This window comes from Stenella coeruleoalba (genome assembly GCF_951394435.1).
Source record: "Stenella coeruleoalba genome assembly, chromosome: 8".
In the NCBI taxonomy this organism is placed as follows: Eukaryota; Metazoa; Chordata; class Mammalia; order Artiodactyla; family Delphinidae; genus Stenella; species Stenella coeruleoalba.
In genome coordinates this window covers 62422897-62435284 of record NC_137154.1, presented here as the reverse complement: position 1 = coordinate 62435284, position 12388 = coordinate 62422897, and the positions used below count along the sequence as shown (strand labels likewise).

The window sequence follows — 12388 nt, the reverse complement described above, 5'->3', positions numbered from 1 at the left end:
TTTCAGAAAGCTGGGACTATCCAGAAAGGAATCAGAATGAAAAGAAAAATCAGCCTTAATTTTATAACCCAGAGAATATCCACAGTAAAATACAGATTCTTTTGTCTGATAATTGGGATCATTTTTTTTTATCAAACATAGTTTGATAGGGAATTTTGTTTTGTAATCTGTTTCAATTTGTTTTTTTTTTGACCTCGCCACGTGGCTTGCGTGATTCTACTTCCCCGACCAGGGATTGAACCTGCACCCTCAGCAGTGAAAGTGTGGAGTCCTAATCACTGGACTGCCAGGGAATTCCCTTGTATTTTATTAATTAAATTTTACATCTTTGGCTGTACTGCTTTCTTTAAGGGCCACTGAAAGCCTGTCCCACTCTCAGAGCTGCCTTTTTTAGGTGACAGGCTAAATCCTTTCATATAATTTTAAGTAGCATAAGATTATTTAACAGATATATCACTATATTTGAAAAGAATAGTTAAGATGCTTGTGAATGTGGTCTTGGATGACACAAATATTGTTTGCTATGACTGGCTTGTTTCCTAAGAAAGTGTTGGTCTAGCTCTGCATTGTGTAATACTGAGGCTATTATCCACATGTGGCTAAACAATTTAAATTAATTAAAATAAAAGATTCAGTTATTCAGGTGCACTAGTCAAATTCTGGGTCCTCAGTAGCCACATACGGTTAGTGCTAACATATCAGTCATATATAAAATATTTCCTCATCATCACAGAAAGTTTTGTTGGCCAATGCTGATTTAGATGCTGTTACATGAGAAAATGGTTTCAAGAACTAAGATGAAAATTTTTAGGAAGGGAAACACAATAGATCATTTCAAAAATTTAAATGATCCATCTTAGGAATTGAGGAATAGACCTAGGATATTTCAAAAAACAAAACCAGAAACAATAGGAAGAATATGGCTACCTCAAATTTGAGTGCCTGATGACAGGTGCTACGTTAAGTCAACTTACATATATGATACCAATCTTGAGTGAGGTTACTGATGAGGAAACTGAGGGCCAGAGAGATGAGTTAACTTGCTTAGCATCATACAGCCAAAAAAAATGGCTCAGGTCTATGTGCTTCTAAAGAACTATACCACACTAGATGAAAGCTTCAAAGATAGAATCTACCTTAATCTTATGAGTATAGCTTTCCAATGTTATAAATAAGATGACTTTTGAAGTAGGTAACTATCATTAGGACAGCTCAAGCTGAGCCTGAATAATCATCTGTGAAGAATACTGGGAATTGATCCCTCTGTAAGGAATGTTTTTAAATATGTTCTAAGATTCTATGAAAGAATAATACCTATGGAAACAGTGAATTGAGAAAATGAAGTGTAATGTTTCTGTAGTGTATTGATACTCCCCACCCTGGCCCCTGCCATTTTCATTCCTGTTTGGATTCTTTGAGTTTTCAGTGAAAACTGCTATGTGGTTTTTTCCCTGTTACAGACCAAACTGCCTAATGTAAAGGAGTAGAGCAAGCAATGTGGGAGAGACGGTATTGGGAACACTAGAGAAGTAGGCTCTTGGCTAAGTGGGTAGTGTTGAATAATTTATTCAGCCTTTTGTTGTAGATCCCAGAATTGTACCTCATGTAATAAATTACAAGTCTTATTTATTCATACTTAGATGTAGGTTATTTTTACAGTTTTATTTTTGTGTACAGATTTGCTTAACCATCACTGAATTTCTAGGTCAGGTTCAGGTAACTGAAGAGCCTTTATAAGTAGTTTATATTGTCTAGACCCAAGGTATGCTGCAAACACAGTCTGGAGCAAAATGGGAAATAACATCTTTCTAAAGACAGGCTTAGAAATCCTAATCCAGTAATTTAAGATGTTTCCTTTCTCGGGTAGCAGGGCTGAGTTATACCTGTAAGAAAACATTGAGACAGTTCACTAGAAAAGACAGTTGTATCAAGTGGCAAATCTGTGTACAATACATATTAATTCCAGAAGTCTTAAAACTAGCTTAGGTAAAGACTGAGGTAATGCTATTCTCTTCAATGTCTATTAGTCATAAAAACTGTCCTTTTCTCCGTTTCACCTCTGGAAGCTCATATAGTATAGATTGCTTGGTACAAGAGTTCATCAGAGAATAACTGAATTATTTTGGCTTATAGCGAGACATTTTCTGATGGAATTTTCTTTTAGAGGAAGTACTCAAACCCTAAGAACATTATGCATATAATGTAGTTTTCATGCTAGTCACAGTACTTTTTGCAGCTTTGTAGCTAGTATTCAATATATAAAGCTAAGAACCTGAACTACACACCCAAGAGGTAGTGTGATGAATTTCTAGAAGTGTTTTCAAATTCTTGAGAAGTATTCTTTGATTACCCAGAAAAAACAAGTCTTGTTAACTCTTTCAAGTCAAACAGGTAACATTGCCTTAAAAATAGAAAATGTACTTGCTGTTTTAAAGTTTGCATTTTCTAGGCAATCATTTATATATATTACTAAAGTTTTTCGATAATTATGGAAAGCAATCCTACCTGGCTGCTAGGCCACCATTCACAGGGATAGCCAAGAAAACAGGGTACAGGCCACCAAAAACAAGACCAACCAGTCCACCTCGTGTTATGGTACAGGTTTCACAATGTAAATCACCTAGGAAATAAATTAGTTCTGCAAATGGATAGTCAAGCAAACATTTAAAGAATGCAAGGTCCCCTTTTATGTATCACAGATACTCAATTTTCAGGCAGTAATACAGCAAATGCATGTCTACAAGGCATGTTAAAAGGTATAATTACACATATGGATAATCTAAAACAGCCAGGAATAACTGATAAAACCATCTTAGGAAAAATTCCCTAATTTGTTTTGAACTTGAATATAATACTCAGTTTGCACTGCTTCTAGCTTTTTGCGCATGTATTAACAAACCTGAGCTAATATTTTTGTCTTTAAGAAACTTTTTAAACCCATGGGAAATTTAACAGTTTGATTTATCTTACATTTTTACATTATGCAGTGTGATTTCATTTTTATAAAATTGTTTATTCATTTCCAGATTAGTACAAGGTATTAAAAATAGAAAGCTATGCTAACCTATGTTTTCACTCATTCTGTTCAGTTTATTGTGCAATAGGTTTCCCTGCACATAAAAATTCTTTTCACACTGATCTTGGGGATTCAAGCAAATACTCATCTAATTTAAACAAATCTGAAGTAGCACTTAAGAGAATTTAAATGGACTGCCTCCCTACTACCACCTATGGTAATAATTTTTTTAAATTATTAATCAGAAATTCTTTCATGATTTAGCTGTACTTGGAGTACTGAGCAAATATGGTGAACTGTCCAAAGGAAATCAAGTCTCCATGTATTTGATAACTATTGCACATATACACATTTAGTGCTTTTAGAGATTTAGTGATTTTTATGGGAACAAGATAAAGAGTCTTGTTCCCATAAAATTTTTTTCCCCTTAAGAAAATGCTATAATTTTTAAAAAATTAAGGCAGTTAGCATTTAAAAAAAATAAAGTTTCCAAATATTTCTTACTAAACACTGTAGGAGAGAGAAGTTAGACAAAGGAAAGTATTTAGAATTACTGTGTATATATTTTACTTGTTTGGTAGACCATGCTAATCTGAATTAATTGCTGCTTTACATAGAGAGGCTAGCAAGGTTCAGTCTTATCCAAGCAGTATTACAGCATATAGCCAATTGCTACAATTATTTAAGGATTAATGTAAGATGCAAATAATGTACATATACCAAAGCAAACTTGCTGGTGACAGTGAAATAGAATTTACCTGTATTCAAAGGTAAACTTACAAAACCTTTGAAAGATACGTGTGCCATCAAAAATGGGATCACTGCCATTGGTAAGCCAGAAGCTACAGGAGCCTGTGTCACATGTAGGATGCGTCGAAAGAGACTATTTGCTATTAGGCCACAGAGGGCAGCATTAAGTCCAATATATGTTGATCCATTTTCAAGCAGATTCCTGAGTCAGTGAGAAAAAACAGTAACTCTTTTTGGCTGTATTGCGTGTGTTAGCTCTCCAACAATTCTGGCATATGTTACAGAACTTATCAGGACTTTAGGATTAACAGGATCCAACATTTATATCTTATAGCTCCATAAAACAAAAACCTTTTAAAATCATTGTTTTACATATAGATTTTTATTCTAAAAGGCTTTGAATCTGGTCAACACTTTAAGGATACAGTGATACATTTAGTTTTGCTAAATGTATTGTGGGAATTTGCAAAGAATATTGGTATGGAAATTCCACCATCCCCCCACCAAGTATATAGCAGGGAAGAGCTTCTGAAGAGTCTGACTTGGATGCCTCTCTAGGCTCCCACAATACGGAATACTTACTTCTGTAGCAAAACACATTATAAGGTGGTACTAGCTTATCACAGATTTACCTGTCAGGCTTCCCAACTAGCCTGTAAACAACTTGAAGACAGTGGATACAAAGATATAAATATCTTGGTTTCAACAGCATCTGGCACACAGAAGGCATTCAATAAGGTGAAATTGATGTTTCCTTTTACTCTTCCTTGAAGCATTAGAGTCAGGATTAGGGGGTGGAGCAGTACTAACATTTAAGGGATCCTCTATGCTAGGTACTTTTTATAAGAGCTCACTGAAATAAGAATAAATTGATGTTTTGGGATAGTAAGTGGTAGAACTGGTTTTTAAGGAAGGCATGTATGAGATTTAAAATGCATGTTCTATGCATTCTTTAGTTTTGGGGAAAAAAACTAAAACTGCTGAATATTGAAAGTATCCAATTCAAAGCCTTCAGCCTATCACTTAACTTCTTTACCATCTGCTTTGCTTCCTGTAACACAGGCGTCAACCTCTTTTCTCATTACTCTTAATTAGCCAAACTAGCCACACACAATATCCCCTCTAACTTCTATGGTTAACACTCAAGACAGGTTTTCTAGGAATTCCTAATTGAGCTTTCTACATTGTGTAAGGTACTACTTTTCTTACCTGTCACCTTGCAATCACAATGGTACTTGTCATTCAATCATTGAGCACTTATTGCATGCCGCAGACTTGGTGATGAAGGCACAAAAAATTATCTTCGGTGTTTTCATAGTTTATTATTGGAGAATGAAAGATACGTAAACTTGATATATTGGATTGGCCAAAAAGTTCGTTCGGATTTTTCCATGAAAAATGCGAACAAACATTTTGATCAACCCAGTATAACAAAAGTATTAAAATGGTAATGTTAGTACAAGGGAGGCAGTTTAGAAACTTAGGGTACATAAGACAATATTTAAATTGTGATGAGGGCCTAGAGAGCTACCAAACAACAAAACACATGAATGTGAAAAGACCTGTGTATTCTTGTGGGAGCTGAGGGAATGGGAAACTCGAGCACTTCCTCTAAAATATTTTTATTTTATCTTCATAACAATACTGTGAAATATGTATTATCTTCATTTTTAGTCATAGGAACAAATGCCCATATATATTACATATTATATACATTGTAATATTATATATATAATTATATACATTGTAATATGTTGATATATTAATGTTAAATATTATTAAAAATTACATAAATAAGTACCTAAATATAACAAGGAGTGTAACTGGAATCTGAATAGCAACGTTTGCTGTCTCCCAACCAGATTTTAATTTCCTGTGGCTTAAAGTCACATTGTTCAGTTAATAATTCAATACAAAATTGTTACTATCTAGCAGCCCCATTGCCAGTCAGTGTTCCCAAAAAGTGCCTATACAATTAGAAACGTGAACTCAAGATTTTTTGGCAAGATAATACCCATAAAGTAACTAGATACATGAACTAACACATGAAATATAAGACCAGAAATAACAAGTGGCAATGAAATAGATGGCACATGAAATTATTTTGTAGATTAGAAAGTGAAGTGTTTGATACTAAAGTTTCATACACTTAAGAACTTTTCAAATAACTATTAAACATATCTAAATTGGTAATGCAAGAAATGAGGATTCAAACTTAGGAGAACTAGGATAGATAAAATAGAAGCAGAGGAAAAATAGTGGACAAAGATGAGATGCTGTCATCTGCCCTGTTTAGGTGCCACTGTTCAAAAGCAGTTTATTCCAAATTAAAGCTTACTTTGCAGTTCCAGATTACTTCCCCATTGATTATTATTTCTAATTTGGTGAAAGTCCCAGTAACACAGCCTGCTTGCTTCTCTTCAAGGCTGTCACATCTCTATTCTTCCTGGCTTTCCCTACCTTACTGGCCTGGAAACATGGGCACATGTCTTTTATTTGCTTAAAAAATTTCTGTTTACCTCTGGAAAACAATAACAAAAACGATGTACACTGTGTGTTTGTGGTGGGGGGAAAGGGAGGTTGGATATACATCTTATTACTGCTCTTGGTTTATGGGTTCTCCCTTGTTGATCTGGTGTCAGCAAGATTGGAATTTGTGCAAGATAGTAAGATTATACTTCCAAAATGTATTTCAAATCTATCCTTTTTTCACTTCAGCTGCCACCACCACTCACCAGGATTACTATGCCAGTTTTCCTACTGGTCTTCTTCCTTTTCTCGCCTACCTTAAATCTACTTTCCAAAAAGCAACTGTCATGTTCTTTGGAACTGTTAGCTGGATCATTCCCTGCTTAAAACTCCTGTTCCTTCAACCTTATGCCCACTTCCCTTGTACTTTAGTAACACTGGTTCCTCAAATATGACAAACTCGTTGCTCTCTGTGGCCTAGGCATATGCCATTCCTTCCTCTTCCCCAGGCTGACTCTTCTTCATCCTTTTTGGTCTCAGATTTTCAGTTTAAATGGAATGTTAGAGAGGCTGCCTGAAGAACATTTTGTGGGAGAGTACTGGAGTTCATTCAGCGTTGTCTTCAAAGATCAGTATGTTTCCTATATAAATTTAATAATATCTTAAAGATCTTTTAGCCATGATCCCATTTCTCTGACATTCCTTGTCTAGTTATGTGTGTTACATGGCACTCTCTTAGACTGGTAAGTGTAGTGATAGAAATGAATTGAGAAAGAAGACAGTTTAAAGGTTTGTTATTTAAATTAGTCCATAAATATATACATCTGCCTGTACTCTAAGCCAGATGGAAAAACTGGGAGAAATGAATTTTAGCCTTGACTTAAAGGAAAATGGCTAATCTCTCTGAGCCTTGGTTTTCTCATCAACGTAATAAAAAAAATCTCAATTTCCTTCTGACATTCTATGTTTGTTTATATTCAAACCAAATAAATTTGAGATGAATCAATGATGAAAGTCCACCTGATAAAAGAATTTTTTAATTAAGAAGGGATCTTACCTTTCTGCTTCTGGAAGTTGGTTAATTTTTCTGGTTATGATTTCAATTAAGTTCTTCTTGACAGTACCATCTGGTTTATGATTTTCCATCTTGAGCCTTAAATTAAAATGTCATTTTTCAGTAATGTGTATCTATAGAAAAAGAGCAAAAGAGCTTATAAAAAGCCTTTGGAAGACCATAAATATTTAATTTTAAAAGAAGCAGCCATAGCTTTATTTCATAATCTGAAAAATTAATGCATTAGACACCCCCCAAAAAACCCCCACAATTCTATGAAATAGAAACCAGAACATGGAAGACAACACATAAAGCTTATAGGAAATACAGAATATCTTTGTAACCCTTAAAAATATTGTAAATTTGCAAACAGCACTAACCATAAAACACATAAAGCTAATATTAAACTAATAGTAACCAATTAAAATGACCTTGTGTTCATTTACAGATACCATAAAGATAAGCCAGTTGGGGAGAAAATGTTTGCAATGTAACTGACAAAGGAGTAGTTGGTACCCAGAATATGTAAAGTATTGAATAGTACAAATCAATAAGAAAAAGGCAACCAACCCAATAGAAAAACTGACAAAAAGTTTGAACAGGCACTTCACAAAGAGAAAAGTCAGACAATAAATATGAAAATATGCTTAACCACTATAATCAGGAAAATAGAAATTAAATTTCAATTACTGGCAAGAATGTGGGGTAACTGAAACTCATGTGCTGCTGGTGGAAGCATAGGTACAACCACTTTGGAAAAGGATTTGGTACTTAATAAGTAGAAGACAGACACTCAGCAATTTCACATCTAGGTACACCCTAGAGCAGAGGTCAGCAAACTTCTCTAAAAGGGCCAGATGGTAAACATCTTAGGCTTTGCGGGTCACATAATGGTCTTTTGTCGAATACTTAAAAAAAAAAAAACTTAAAAAATATAAAAAACATTTTGGCTGGCCGTAAAGAAACAAGCGATAGGCTTCGTCTGGCCCACAGGCAGGTAGTTTGTTGATCTCTGCGCTAGTTGAGGTGAATAAAAGATTAAGGGAATGGGTGAATGATTAATCTTAGCCTGAAGATTTAGGTCATTAAATAAGATTTCAGGGTAGCAGAGTTACGAAAATCAAAAAGTTCAGAAAGAACAGACAACATGACTCTGAAATTTAATTTTCTTGGTTCACTATTCATTTGCTACAAGATTAATTTATAACACTAATTTAACAAATATTTACTGGGTAGCCATTAGATGGCTTGGAAAATATTCAGTACACTGAATTTCATATCCCTAAACTTAAAGTTAACATAAGTAGTACAATGCAGGCTTAGAAATTTACGTCTGGGTTTCCCGGACTCAAACTTTTTGAGGGCCTTGGTTACAATAACGTTAAGATCTCTGCCTTACAGGAACTTTGAATAATTTTATGTTGGGGGGTTGGGGGTGTGGTGGAGAGAGAGAGAAAAACAAGTAATCAAATTCAGTATATATAAAGTGTATAGTGTATATGTCTGAAATACTGTTACATCATAAAGTCCAGCCTAATGCTATCACTAGTTTTCTGTTCTGTGCTCTGCATATTGGTGAGGTTCCTGGTCCTGTGAACTAGCCATTTCTAAGGTGTCGCTATTAAAATTCACCCTTAATTCGGTAAAAGTTCTGATCTGGCAGCCCGCAGTAGGCCATTGCATCCCGGTTAATAATAAATCCCTATCAAAGACAATGCCACGTTTAAATATTACAAACATTTCAAAAGGCTTTTGCACTAGCTATCTTCAAGATAGCTCCCGAGATAGACAAATGAGGAAAGTGGGGCCTCTGAAAATTAAATTAGGCCAAGGTCACCCTGTAAATTGGCAGTAAACCCGGCATTAAATTCAAGCACAGCCTTTTCATTTTTGCCCCCTGTAGGCTTAATTTAAATATGTGGTCTTTTTTTCTAGGGTGGAAAGACCGATTCGGTGTGGTAGAACCGATTCCCCTCCTCCACTTGCGACTCAGTCCCGGGATCTCATTCCCACGCTGCGGTTGAACAGCATGTCACCACGCTGTGCTTCTCTTGATACTCGCCTTTTACTGCACCCTTTTACCCGGAATGCCGGTACCTTATGCTCTCCTCCCAGCAGTCACTGCCTCCATCAGCCACGCGAGTGCTCACTCCAACCTTCGCTCAAGTCGCCCGGGCGCAGCCATTTTGGCTGCCACGTGACACGGCCCAAGGCGGGCACTGGGTCGCTGCCGGGCCGCTGATTGGGCTTCCAGGACCGAGGTTGCGCTCAAGGGCCTTCTAGCAGTGGGAGGTGCTGTGCCGCGCAGCAATGAGGTTTGGAGACCGCGGAGGGTACTGGTTACAGCCTATCCACGCCTCAGGATAGAGACTGCAGAAAATTGTGAAATTTCCGGATGAAAACTGAGTGATCTTAAACCTGCCCCATTCGTTGAAAATCTACCTTAGGTATGTTACTTAAAACTTCCTGGCCAGTACATTATACTTCGTGTATTGACTTGGGATATATAAAAACTGCACAACCCTTGGCATACGAGATAGGTACTCAGTTAAAAAGAAGTCTAAAAGTACCTGAGATTTCTTTGCTCCATCGATAGTATATTCTCCCTTGGACCTTGAGCTCCTTGTGCCATGTTACGATTTGGTTGATTGTGCCACCATAATCTGAGCACCTCAAGAGCAAGCAGGAGCTTGTTTTTTTCTGAGGATCTGTGGGCCCCTGTAGAGTATTGCTTATAAAAGGATGATTAGGTGAATGAGACGAAAGAAAAACTGTTTAGAGAGCAAAGGAGTCTTGTGGCTCCCTCAGTCAGGACAATTGAGAATCAAAGTCTTGGACCAAACCTCTGGAGACCTCTGTTTCAGGTCTCCCCTTCGCAGCCTCTTTCCTCACTTATAAAGCAGGAGGGGAAACAATCTCACTAATTGTTTTGTAAAGTTGTGAGGATCCTATAAAAGCTCTTACCAAGGTTGCTTGGAAAATCATTGAGCTTTATCTAGGGAGAAAGTGGTATTCAAGATAAAGGGCGGGGGGCTTCCCTGGTGGCGTAGTGGTTGGGAGTCCGCCTGCCGATGCAGGGGACACGTGTTTGTGCCCCGGTCCGGGAGGATCCCACATCCAGCAGAGCGGCTAGGCCCGTGAGCCTGTGCGCGTCCGGAGCCTGTGCTCCGAAACGGGAGAGGCCACAACAGTGAGAGGCCCGTGTACCGCAAAAAAAAAAAAAAAAAAAAAAAAAAAGATAAACGGGGAAAACTTCATAGAAGAGGTGATCAGGAGAAGACTCCGCTACCCCCACTCCTTCGCTGAGAGAGATTTATCAGATGTCAAAATCGTGGCTTGTCAAGGAACCAGAAAATAAAAACAGGTCCTCATATTCTGAGGTGGAAAGTCAGCGTACATCCCAATCGGAAAGTTTCCGAGGTAAATGAGGAGAAAGTTTGGGAAAACCAGCTTTTTAGATTCTAACGTGTGTGTGTGTGTGTATGTGTGAGAATATCTTTTCCCCCCTAACACTCCACTTTATACTCTTATTCCAATTTAATTTTAAATGGTTTGAAGCTAATTTTGAAGTTAATAAATGTGCATACTGTACAGTGTCTGTAGCATGCCATTCTGGAGTAATAAAGACAATTTTGTACGTTGAGATTTTATAAAAAATCAGTTCTTTTGAAATGTCAAGATGAAATGTCAAATTTCATCTCAAATTTATGGGCTTAAATTGCTCATAACTTTCCTTTATTATTCTTTAAAGTCTGCAGAATCTGTATTGAGGCCACATCTCTCTTTCTTGTTATTGGTCATCTGTGTCTTCTCTTTTTTATGTCTGATCAATCTGGCTAATGGTTTATAATTTTTTTTGATCTTCTCAACTAGTTTCATATTTAATTGATTTTTTTTGTTTTGCTTTTTTCTGTGTTCAGTTTGATTGTATTCTGCTCTGATCTGTATTTTTTCCTTTCTTATTCCTACCTGAGATTTAAGTTGTTCCTCTTTGTAATTTCTTAAGGAGGAAGCTGAGGTCATTGGTGTAAGATCTTTTTCTCCTCCATATATGAGTTTAGCGCTATGAATTTCCTGCCAAGTACTGCTTTAACTATTTCCCACAGATTTTGAAACATTGTTCATTATTTTAGTTCAGTTCAAAATACTTTAAAATTCTCTCTGCTTTTTTCTTTGACCTGTGGGTTATTTAAAAGTGTGTCACTTTCCTAGGCTTCCCTGGTGGCACAGTGGTTAAGAATCCGCCTGCCAATGCAGGGAACATGGGTTCAAGCCCTGGTCTGGGAAGATCCCACATGCCGAGGAGCAGCTAAGCCTGTGCGACACAACTACAGAGCCTGCGCTCTAGAGCCCACGAGCCACAACTACTGAGCCCACGTGCCAGAACTACTGAAGCCCACATGCCTAGAGCCCGTGCTCTGCAACAAGAGAAGCCATTGCAATGAGAAGCACATGCACCACAACGAAGAGTAGCCCCCGCTCGCCGCAACTACAGAAAGCCCATGCACATCAATGAAGACCCAACACAGCCATAAATAAATTAAAAAAAAGTAAGTAAATAAATCTATTAAAAAAAAAGAAGTGCGTTACATTGCTAATAGTTTAAATTTTTCAAATATCTTTCTGTTATTGATTTCTAATTATATTCCATTGTGGTCAGAGAATATACTTCGTATGATTTGAATCCTTTTAAATGTATTGATATTTATAGCCCAGACTCTTGTCCATCTGGGTAAATGTTTCACGTGTGATTGAAAATAATGTATATGCTGCTGTTATGCCAAGTGTTCGAAAACCAATTAGCATAAGTTGGTTGATAGCATTTTTTAAGACTTCTTTATTCTTTCTGAATTTCTACCAACTTGTTCTATCAATTATTGAGAAAAGCTTATTGAACTCTCTTTTATGGGAATTGTTCTATTTCTTCTTTCAGTTCTATCAGCTTTTGCTTCTTGTATTTTGAAGCTTCGTTATTATATGAATAAACATTTAAGGTGAATTGATCCCAGTATCATTATGAAATAAGCTTCTTAATAATTGGTGATATGTTTTGCTTTGCAATTTACTTTGTTTAATATTTTTTAAATTAACTTTTATTG

At 36.6% G+C, this 12388-nt stretch overlaps 1 protein-coding gene across 1 annotated transcript; it reads right to left on the bottom strand.

The window, feature by feature from the left end:
- Positions 1-692: 692 nt before the first annotated feature.
- Positions 693-9516, bottom strand: TMEM126A (transmembrane protein 126A). The gene is made up of 5 exons (XM_079929700.1): positions 9352-9516; positions 7293-7388; positions 3775-3968; positions 2506-2620; positions 693-1883 (listed from the first exon to the last, which is right to left on the bottom strand). The coding sequence occupies exons 2-5, from the start codon at positions 7379-7381 to the stop codon at positions 1691-1693; spliced, it is 591 nt and encodes a 196-aa protein (XP_079785826.1). The 5' UTR covers positions 7382-7388; positions 9352-9516; the 3' UTR covers positions 693-1690.
- Positions 9517-12388: the final 2872 nt, after the last annotated feature.

Coding starts and splice junctions, on each gene's coding strand:
- TMEM126A (XM_079929700.1), bottom strand. CDS start 7,381: ATGGAAAATCATAAACCAGATGGTACTGTCAAGAAGAACTTAATTGAA. Junction 3,969..7,292: donor CAACTTCCAGAAGCAGAAAG/GTAAGATCCCTT, acceptor TCACTGACTCAG/GAATCTGCTTGAAAATGGAT. Junction 2,621..3,774: donor AAGTTTACCTTTGAATACAG/GTAAATTCTATT, acceptor TTTATTTCCTAG/GTGATTTACATTGTGAAACC.